Source organism: Megalops cyprinoides, chromosome 4 (genome assembly GCF_013368585.1).
Source record: "Megalops cyprinoides isolate fMegCyp1 chromosome 4, fMegCyp1.pri, whole genome shotgun sequence".
NCBI lineage: Eukaryota > Metazoa > Chordata > Actinopteri > Elopiformes > Megalopidae > Megalops > Megalops cyprinoides.
This window is the reverse complement of record NC_050586.1, coordinates 7,043,443-7,055,000: the sequence shown is the minus strand read 5'-3', so window position 1 is coordinate 7,055,000 and position 11,558 is coordinate 7,043,443. Positions and strand designations below refer to the sequence as shown.

The 11,558-nt window shown below is 45.4% G+C and overlaps 1 protein-coding gene across 1 annotated transcript in view; it reads right to left on the bottom strand.

The window, feature by feature from the left end:
* cux2b (cut-like homeobox 2b) overlaps positions 1-11,106 on the bottom strand; it is a 119,147-nt gene extending 108,041 nt beyond the window's left edge. The window contains exon 1 of the mRNA XM_036526745.1: positions 11,044-11,106. Within this exon, the coding sequence (XP_036382638.1) occupies positions 11,044-11,106 (63 nt within the window). The remainder of the gene's footprint in view (positions 1-11,043) is intronic.
* Between the last annotated feature and the right edge of the window lie 452 nt (positions 11,107-11,558).

Genomic DNA, 11,558 nt, shown 5'->3' with positions numbered 1-11,558 from the left:
GCCCACACCATGCTCAGTAATGCCGCGCTCAGTAGCTGCTGCTTGTCGGCATTTCAAATGCCATCTCACATAAATGAAACATCCCGGTCAAAGGCTTCCTCTGCCAGCCAGAAATGGCCCACTGCACAGAGGCCTACAAACAGCTGTTTTCAAATGCTCTGAGCGCGTGAGAGAGAGAGAGAGAGAGAGAGAGACAGAGTAAGAGAGAGAGAGAGATCCAGGGCAGCAAACCAGAGACATCCACCAGCAACCCCTAAAAAAACAAACAGCCCACAGAGAATGATGGAAGTGCACAGTGTGTAAAAAGCGACCGTGCGGTCAATATGACCACACGCCGTTTGGGCATTAGCACCAATGTGCATCTTTGCTACCGTCTCCTGTGTTTCCTCCTTAGAGAGGAGAAGCAGCACGTGTGTGGGACTTCTTTCTGGGCTCCCAGGAGCAGGAGAGTTGGGAGGAGAGCCAGGGTGAAGCTGGGAAGGGACGCAGACATTTCCGAGTTCAGAGGAAACCCGCCTCTACAACTGGGGCCTGGCTCCGGCGTCTGGCAGCGAGGACCCTGCGCTTGTCAGGAGCCGTCTGTCACCACGAGAGTGGAACAACACATCAGGGAACCACCACCCTCATCATCGTCCCCACGGTAGCAAGCACGGCGCCAGCGGAGACCCCAGGGAGACGCTCCTCCTCTGATGCGAGGCTGGTGGAGTTCAGCGACCACCCCGCATCGCATTGGAGATGTGTGTGTGTATGTGTGTGAGAGAGAGACAGAGTCCCCTGTGCACGCCCTGTGGCTCTGTCGCATCTGTTTGTGTGGTCTCCCAGGGATGCCCCTGCTGTTTGTTGTTGATGGTATCCATGGCTGCTTCCGGACTAGTCTCAACTTCTCCTCATTCTGGGTGTAATTCTTATTGAAAGCTGCTTTTCCAGGCAATAAAAGGGTAACCCCCCCCCAAGCCCCCAGCCCCCACCACCCCGCAATCCACTCCACAGGGCATCCTGGGCTTGGTCCCCCCTCCCAACAGACGACAGAAATCATTAGAGCCTGGAGCTTGTAGCATCTCACGATACCAGAAAGAGCCTTCATGTCCACTCTGCCCTGGGTAACAGAGAGGATGAGAGCAGCATAGGGACATGTTTTCACAGCCAATTTGCCATCGCGGGGCCAGATCTCGGGGCCTCATCCCCCTGCTTTTTTTGTGGTGCCGGGGCTGGTAAGCAGCACACGCAGCAGGGCCGGCGATGGCGGCCGCGCTCGCGGCCCCGCTGAGCCGTGTCGCGATTTTTGGCAACACCACCGTCGCTTCGCATGGAGTTAGAGCTGGCATGCGAGGGCCGGAAACCATGCGAACCGCGGCACGACGAGCCGGGGGGCACATGCTCCTGATCTAAACCACACTGCCTGGGAGAGAGAGAGCGAAAGAGAGAGAGAGGGAGGGAGAGAGAGAGAGAGAGAGAGAGGGAGAGAGAGACGGACAGTGCAAGAGAGAGGGAGAAAGAGAGAGAGAGGGAGAGAGAGACGGACAGTGCAAGAGAGAGGGAGACAGAGAGACAGAGAGAGAGAGAGAGAAAGAGAGAGAGAGGGAGAGAGAGAGAGAAAGAGACAGAGAGGGAGAGAGAGACGGACAGTGCAAGAGAGAGGGAGACAGAGAGAGAGAGAGGGAGAGAGAGACGGACAGTGCAAGAGAGAGGGAGGAAGAGAGACGGAGAGAGGGAGGAAGAGGGAGAGAGAACGACGGCCAGTCTCGCAGGGTAATGGCCCCGCTCTGCCTGCAGACGCGTGACAAAGGGAATGGCGAATCAAGGAAGCACAAGGCGGCCGGGGAGAGCTTACCACTGCAGGCTTCAAATCTCCCTGCAGCCCCCCCTCCCAACCCCCCAACCCCCCCCCCCCCCCAACCTTCCACCTCCATTAAACACACATCTACCCCCTGTCTCTCTGTCTCTCCCTGCCTCCATCGCTCCCTCTCCCCATCTCTCTCTCTTTCCATCACCTTCTCTCTTCCTCGTGTCATGCGTTTAATGGTGCACACAGGACCCCCCCCCCCAGTTTTCGCCCGTTTACCCTTTTATTCCTGCACTCTGCCACCGGGCACACGACGTTAGGTCCATCTCACCAGGTCTGTGGCACCGCCGCCACGGTGAGACACAACGGCCCAACGAAAACGCAAAGGGGTTTCCAGGGCCCGATCTCCAGCCTAGCTCTGATCTGCAGGGGCTGAATATTTCTACCATGCCTAGCTTTGGGAGGTTCATTTTGAGGCTGATAAGCGTGTGTGTGTGTCATACATGCACACAGAGATCGCTGTCACCGGGAAACGCATCTTCAGTAGTCTGGGTGGACTGTTGTGGAATTTACAGGCGTGAGTTTCTGGGCAGCGGGTGTCCCCCACTGGCTTGTCCTCACCTGTCGGTCAGCCAGCACAGAGCAGCGCCCCCGCCCCCCCTCACCGTCCTGCCCCCCCCCCCTGCTGGCCAAACGATCTCGTGGGCAAACTCCCCGTTGGCTGAGTTATCTGTGCGGGGCTAGCATCGCCTGGCTGGATACTCCTGACCTGTCCTTTCCACAGGCGCCAACAGAAACACCATCTGGCTGGTGTGAATGATTACCACGGCAACAGCCATGTGACCAACGGCCAGCAGGAACCAAGGTCACACGACCTCAACTCCTTCACTTTGTTCTACATCTTATACTTTTTTTTTTTTTTTTTTAATCTGGCTGGTGGAAATTTCCAAACCAGAAATAATTCCTTTCTCAAAAAAAAAAGAAAAAACACCTAGCGGGATTTGAAACACTTACATGTGTGTTACCATTTCACGGGAGACTGGGGTGGAGAGGAATGTCACAGGAACTGAACGTGTAAGTCTTCCAAGGTGAGCACTGGTACTAGTGCATCAGTGCTGTCTAATGACTGACTTAACGGGAATTTCAAGATTACAACACACTCCTGATCTGACACAAGCACTGCTGTGCTCCCTAAAATTGACTGTCGGTTAATAATTTTTTTAAGCCTTCTTTGGCCGTCACTTTGGCCATTGAAATTCTGTTGTTCAATGTGCTCTGTGAGTTTGGTGGACACAGGAACATGCCGAAAACTGTGTTACTCTTTCCCCCCGGTGAAAAGCAATCACTTTTCTATTCTGCACACCTAGCAATGAAGAACAATTAGGAGGAAAAAACAAAACAAAACGAACAAACAAAATCTGATCCCGCCAGCTCTGAGCCCAGGGCTGGGTGTTAAATGAGAACACAGCATAAACCTACACACACACACACAGGCACACACACATACACACACGCGCATGTGCACGCACGCACACACACACACTCATGTGAACACGCACACATGCACATGCACACACACACGCACACACACACACACATACACGCACTCACACACAAGCACAGGTTGAAAACGAAACCTGATTACACAGTGTGCAAACACAGTCGCCCTCTTTTTCCCTCCCTGTAGCCGATACAAACAAAAGACGAATAAATCAGCCGGAGTGGGGGTGCAGACCCCTCCCCCCACTGATGACGCGTCTGGGACGACGTGGGGAGGCCGCCCGAACCCCCCAGGCCCCCTCGGGATGGCTCCTGTAACCCCTGCAGGTCGAGGGAGACCCCATGGCCAGGAGGCTCAAGGCTGCAGGAGGACCAGGGGGAACTTTGGAGAGCGCTCCACACCAGGCACCTCTCAAACTGTAAGTGTAACAGCTCACTTTCCATCCTTGTAGAACTATTTCAGGGGTGGGCATTTTTTTTGAGGGATATGTTCACTGAGGGATATGTTCCCCCTAGGTCTAATCTGCTGTTGTCTAGGCCACACGGGGTTCTGTTGTGCTTTGTGGGTGTGTATTTACACAGCAGCACTCTGTTAGAGTCACTGGAAAAAGGCAATCTAACAAATTAATATTAACAACAACACTAATAATCTGATATTATATTATACACACACATATACATATACACACATAAACAGACAAATCCAATGTGTAATTATATTTTATCTTCCTTTTTAGATACATGACACATTAGCATCCACTGATTTGCACCTATTAGCACCAGGTTACTCTCAAGAAGCGCTCTGCCAAACGCAGGAAACAAAGAAATATTTGTCAGTTTATATACTTAAGAGGTCAAACATTTAATTTGAGTTTAACGCTGGCATCTGCAGTTTCATTTGCAAGTTACACGGAGCGATGCACGTGCAGATTAAACACAGGGACAGTGCTTAGTTACACACACTGCACCAAGTTCACACTAATTAGTTGGTCCTTGCCAAAAATATTACAGGAGACCACAGTGTAGAGCATTAAACCAAACTTGACAGGCTTATTTCTTTGAAGGACAGAAACCGGCGAACAGGCTACAATTCCCACACTGTACACCACCATTGTCCCCGTTTGTTAGCCAACTCTTCACAGCATTCACGACAAGAAATCGCAGCCATTCAAGAGTCCGTCGAGATGACATATATCCCTTGAGAATTTCAAAAAGTAAACCCAAATATGCAGTCTGGTAAGATATCAAATGCATTTTTTCCCTCTTCATTTAGTCATAGCACAGTTATCAATATTATATTATATTCTCATTCATCCTTGGCATCCTCTCACGATTTTATTAAGTTTAGACGCCTTTGAAAGGACCAGTCTTCACATCAGTGATATGGACAACCGCGTGTCGTGACCATTTGACCGCTTTCTTCCTAGCGCCCTCGGCTAACGCTTTACATCACAAGAGAAAAAAAAAAATATATATATATATATATAAATATATATATATATATATATATATATATATATATATTACAGAAAACCTAACCCCCAAAGAGCCTCTTCAACAAGCGAAGCCTTGATCCATGTATCACTCTCATCTAAAACATCCCACTCAAGCTCAGCTTGGCATTCATCATTCACTTTGACTTCTCTTTTAACATAACAAGCTTGAATGAAACTCACAAAAGGAAAGAAGCTGAAGAAGGCTGATACTCGTTCTCCAGACCAAGGAGGGGGAAAAAAGATGAATTGATGGTTGACCTCCCAAATGTATGAAATCTTTGCTGCTCGTCGCCTGGAACAACTACAGCGGCTCTACATAAACGGAATTAGTTTTTGTCTTCGGGATTTCGTTTGATGTACAAAGGCATTTGCCATTGATACAGCATTAAGTGGCTTGTTCACTTAAAGCACTTAATTACGAGTGAGGCAAAAACAAGTGAGCCCATTCGAGTGTTTGTTTATGATGCTTAATGTAAACTGCAGAGGGGAAAAATGAAAGCTACGGCAAGAGCTTGCTGATTAAAGTTTTCTTTTTGGTTTTTTTCTTAGTCTGATGATGGAAAACAAGAACACCCTCAGAGCTTCTTGTTTTCAAAAGTTACTGAAGTAAGCAAGGTATCACTAATGGAGCCTGAACACTATGTGCTGTGTCTATGTGGCCAGTACATCTCCTTCATGTTGGTTTGCTCTGCTTTTCCACGCTGACGTCAGGAGAGTGTGTTTCTATTACTTCCTTGTATCGGTGCTGTACGTGTGATTCACGATGAACGCAGCACACACTCCATCCCCGTGTCTCCTTGCATCTCTCAAGCAGAGGCCTCTCCCGGCCATTTTCATTGTAAGTGAACGGAAATTTAGCATGAGGTGTGCAGCCGAGGTCACCACGGACTGCCCCGCCCTGTGATTTACAACGTCAATATGCTTTGCCTGAAGTTTGAATTCAATATTTGCAGGACTACACAAAAAAGTGTCATGGTTACTAGTAGTTAAATCAGGCTCTGACTGAGTGGCTATATATACAGCAGAAATAGTATGACCTACTGCTATTTTTTTAAGTAGGCCTCTCTCTCTCTGTCTCTCTCTCTCTCTGTCTATATGTCTCTGTCTCTGTGCCCCTTCCAAATGTGTGGTTTTGTTAGCACACCTCATTTTATCGGTTGTTGTGCATCCACAGACATTTTAGTATCGCAATGTGTTTTGGATTCTGTAATCCAGTAGCTGCAATGTATGGTAGTGTGTGTACTTGGCTTCCCTTAGTTTCTAGACTGTCTAGTCAGGTTAGCACAAGTTAACTTGCAGTAGGGCTTTAACAGTGTTATGCTCACACTCACTGGTCTGGGAGTGCTGTTAGCCTGGTCTGACACTGCTGCTCATTCAGCTTGAATGGATACGCTTCTGTTCTCTTGTGCTGGAAGTCACTGTGGATAAGAGTGTCTGCTAAATGAATGTAATGTAATGTAATTTTAAATAACTAGCTGGTGAGCCAAACTCTTTCCCAAAAAATACAACTACTGGATGACGTCTCACTGACTACAGGAGCATATCAATGGGTGTGCTCTCGAGCAGGCCGGCACTTAAGTGCTCGGCGGTTAAAAGCAAAAAGGGCCTTTCAGAGGAGCCTGAAAATCTGTGTGCCACTCTGTTTGATCTCAAGACACGGCTTCTCACTGAATATCACAGGTCCAGTAATTATTTACCGCCTGGCATTTAGAAGTGTTTACCACGCTGCAACTCAGCGCAATGCATTGTGTGGCACAGGGATGCTGTGCCGAAGCCGTGATGTCATTGACACAGTCTACAGTATGATTTTTTCGTTTGTTTGTTTGGCATGGGGGGAAAAATGGGAAGCAGCAGCAGCCAGAGAAGGAAGCAGGATTTATAGTGTTACTCAATGCAACGGGTAAGTCGAATAACAGAAAGTTACTGTGTTACTGTGTTACTTGGAGCCCCGGAGCGGAGCCTGTACCTCTGTGCATTTTCATCCGATCCTCTTCTGCCCATTCCAACGGGAGCTCGGTTGCATTTGGGATCAACTTACTGCTAAACCACATTACATTAGTAACACTTTCTGTGAAGGCTCCTGAATAAGACCTACACAACACTTCCAAGCACTGCCTAAGCTTTTGTAAAACACTAACACAGCACAGAATTTCACAGAGTGCACTGAATCACAAACCATACCACAAGCGATGCAACCACAACATTCTGATTTGGTATGTCATGGTAAAGTCACATTACACCTGGGCACCCTGTGACAGTCTACACTGTATGTCTGTTGGCAGCTGTGTTTTATAAATGGTTGACTGGTGTTTGTTTATAATAACGTAAACTGTGGGAGGAAAATTAAGGGTACTGCAAGTGAAGGTTTTATGTCATTACTTACAGACACTCTATAGAAAGTGTTCCCCACTATATACAGCATTATAAATTTAGGCATATTTTTAAAAGGTTAATATTTGCACTGATTATGAATGCCATAAATCTCACAACTTGGACTTTAAAACAAAGTATTCATTTATTGATGTAATGAACAGACAACAGTAATGATAAAATACTGCAATTTTATAAATACTCTAAGGTTCAAATTCACTCCAACCACAGTTCAGAGTTATCCCGGAGTAACATTTTTAAGCAGTTGATACATTTCTGTTTATACATTAACCTTTCCTCCAATTCTAGAGAAATCCAAGTACCATAATGGCACAGTTCTCAACATTAAGGAAAAAGCATGTTTCCGCTGCAGCACCAAAATATCAGGGCAACATGCCCACACATGTATGTGGCTGTTCAACCTGGATGAGACAATCCACATTTCTGTACACCACCAGCACACTACATTAATTTTCAGTTCCAAACAAAATGTTCTGTTTCAATTCTCTTCATTTTGTAATTGTTGTTCCCACCACATACACTCTAGAAAAATCACTGGAGTGCTGCATTTACCTCCCACCACACACTTCCTGACATCTGAACTTCCACAACATGCTTTGCCCATGTAAGGGCCGACCCTTTCAATTACTGCACTTCACCAGGGCATGCTTCCAGGCTTACGTCATTGCACTGAGGGTGAAACAATTGACCACTTTTCCAATGAACAAATGTGAATGGGACCACTGCATCAAATGACAGGAACTGTCCCTGACACATCAAAACCAGCCAGTCTGAAATCTAACTGAATGGGCACTTGAGGAGGCGCTATTGACCAGATGTTCTGTACCGGGCTGCTTCTAAACCACTTCATGCTTTTATCCTGTGTCAGTGGAGGTGGAAATGTAATATCACTTCGTTCTAATTTTGATTTTTATCTTGCTCTTTGTTGAGCTATCAAGCAATTGCACATATTGCGACTACGTTATTGGTTTATAACTACGTAGCACCTGTATTAATTTTGATAATGTCAATAAACAGCTATGTACTGTCAGATGCGCGTTCTCTGCGTTTCATATTAATATCTTATTTTCAGCATTACAGTGGACTGCGGTGTCATAATTTTGGTGTAGAATAATGGGGAAAGTATCCTTACATGTACGTGCTAAAAATATTTTTATAACGAACACGGCAAACGGAATTTGACCCACTCTGATTCGGTCTTCACAACACAGTAAGCTAACGATTTCTTTACACTTTCTCAGCTTTAATTATTGTTACAGCCGCAAATTGCACATGCAATTATGATTTCTGAGAATTGTGGTTTCACGCAGCTACTTGTCCATCTAACCTTACTACTTATTTAGGTAGTTTTCTGAGTTAGCTACCCATATGTGTGTTTTGTCTTGGTTCAGATTTATAAAAAAAAAAAAAAAAAAAAACACTTTCCTGTTAATGCTTTGTTTCTAGCACAAAAACGGGCTTAGCTAAATGTCACGGCTTGTCAAAATCTGTAATGACAGAAGAGTGGCAGGATAACCCCACAGCCTTGTAGCGACGTCAACTGCAATTAGCAAGCTAAAAACAAACATGAGTATCAAATTCAAATGCCCTACCATCACAAAATCTGGCTTCCTCTGGCATTCAGCCCTTGAAAATAAAATGCATTCATCATGTTTGACTTCTGTTTTACTTAGCTAGGTCTACGCCTTTTTGAAAGTAGAAAAACAGCCCACCTAATTTGTAGGTACTGGTTCTAAATCAACAAAACTGCCATGCGGCTATTTAGCCAACCTTCACACTGGCATCTGAGGCTCTCTGGAAGTTGAGATCAATGACACTACAGATAACAACAGACACACAGAAAGAGCATAATGGCACCCCTTCGGTTTTGCCCGGAAATGGGTGAGCTGTTTTTGTTGTTGTTTTTTTCATGGTGCCGGACTGTGCCCCTGGGCCACCAAAGACAAATCTTACTCATGCCGGGTTTCAAATGTGAACAGGTGTGATTGAGCGTTTCCAAACCGTCAACATTTTGAGATTAATTATTTTGGCTGTTAGTGTTACAATGTAGCCACGGCGCTACGTTTCTTCGGCCAACGGCGTCGCACTGACAGCTGAACACCACGTATCTATATCTCAGGGCAAAAACCTATTGTTGAACAATAAAAGACGAGCATGATTTGCGCGAAAGATTTCACACGCATACGTTGCTAGCCACCATCCCTGTCTCAAAATCCGATGTTTTAGTTGCGCTCTTCAACGTTTTTTTTTTCTTTCGAGTTTATCGTCACAAAGATGGGCAAATGACCGTACCCACTAATTATTTTTAAATTCAAATAAGTAATTCAGCGCCTCGACAGCTGTCCACTTTCAAATCATATTCCGCGCCGCGATACACTGCCGAGCGCAATCTTTCGGAATTCGCAGTCCGGCTGAATGTGAATGAAGCCCCGGCGCTGCTCCACGCAACAATGGCTCGACGCACACGATGAATTCCTCTGACTGCCCGAGAAGCACCCCGTTTGGAGGCTTGAATAACAAGCGGGCCACACAAGGCAGCCCAGAACAGATCTGATTCCCCGTCGCCTGGCTTCTCCGCGGGACCTGGCTTGCCATGCTCTTGTCATTCCTCATGTTACAGAACATCAATCATACAGCACAGACGGTGCCCTTGCGCTACCCAAGTCTGATTTACAAACATTAGCAGGGAATACAATTACACAGTCCTTGCCTGAATACCGCTCGCAATGCGGCTGGAGAGAGGGAGAAAGGGGGGAGTGAAAAGACAAAAACGTTTGCGTTTCACAAGGTGCAATAAAACGATTACCCGTTATTGTACTGTTTTGTCTGACAAAGACGCAAAGTTGTTAACGTTACGGCTTTTGAAAACGTGCAAAACTAAAATAAATTGTGAAGAGAAGGGGGTTCATTTTAATAAAAAAAAATTCTGCAGATTGCACTGGCGACATAAAACTTCCAACTGCCAACGAAGTAAATTAATATGCTTTTCTTTTAAACGACTGACCCAAAGTTGATTTATAACTTGGACAAAAATAATGCAGTAAATAAACTCATATCAAACTTTTTTATGAACGTGTAGCCGAATTCCGACGTCAGCTGCAAAACAAACATCCTAGCTTTTATAACCAAGCAGGATTTCTAGCTCAACATCATTGTAAACCAGCCTCTTCATATTGGTTACAATGTACTCTAAACATCACAATATATATACTGCACAGGTTATGCACACATACTATAAAGATATGATAAAGGACAAATAAACACATTGCTAGTTTGCTTACATTTATCTTATCAACATGAGTATCGCATGGTTCTGCAAAAAACCATACCCTAACAAACTTTCCATGACTCCATGCTCAATCAATTGCAAAGTCTTTACTAATAATCATTATCATAATATATCTGGTTATTAAATACGGTACAAAAACGGATGAAACAATCTCGACGGCGAAGATTCGAACGCAAACAGTCACGCACAATTATCACCGATTAAAACACCATAATTTTTAACTGGAAAAAAGTAAGTCCACAGGGCAAGATTCAGGAAGGCATTAAAAGTTTCAATTCTCTTGCAAACCACTAATCGGCAGCGAAAAGATGACCCGCAAATTGTATTAAAATAAACAAATCACCGCGCTGATCCCAGCAGCGAGCACGGAGCATAGAGAGCGCCAGTGCTGGTCTATGGTCGCTCCACCGCTGATCAATGATTGAACTGAACAAAGGCAGAAGAGGATCAATTTCTAATATCTATCAATGCAACACCGCTGATTTTAGTCACCAAAACTCCCCAAAAGCACATTTCGTTTCGTTTTTCGGTGGAGCATCTTCTATATTTTCATATTCTCCCGAAAGGTAAAAGATAGCACTAACCTGAAGCCGCCGTAGATCAAATTTCTTCCAATATTGAAACATCGATCCCACATCGGCGGCCATCTTGGGGGATATTGAAGAGAATTTTTTTTTCGCACCGGCTACACTAAATATATGGGCTGGATTCCCCTCGTTAAACAGCGTTGGTGATCACTTGCTCCACACAAAAGAAAAAGCTTATCAAAACAAGAAAGTCCACAAAACTAAATGAAGAGACGTCGGGGAAATAGAAGATGTTCCCCGACGGAAGGTCGCGTATTTTAAAAGAAGTACAAGAATATCTCTGCATTTGTGCAGTCCTGTGGATTTATGCACTGTGCAATTGCACTTGATTTTGGTTTGGTAAAGTTATCAATACTGACGTAACGTGATGATCAATACCGTCTGGAAATGGGAAAGAGAGAACAATATAATTAACAATAGTGAACTCCGCATATATTTGTGACGGGGAAATTTCGAATAGAAACCTCTCACAGTATAGAATCGACAGACGCGGGTAGGCACCTGTACATAAC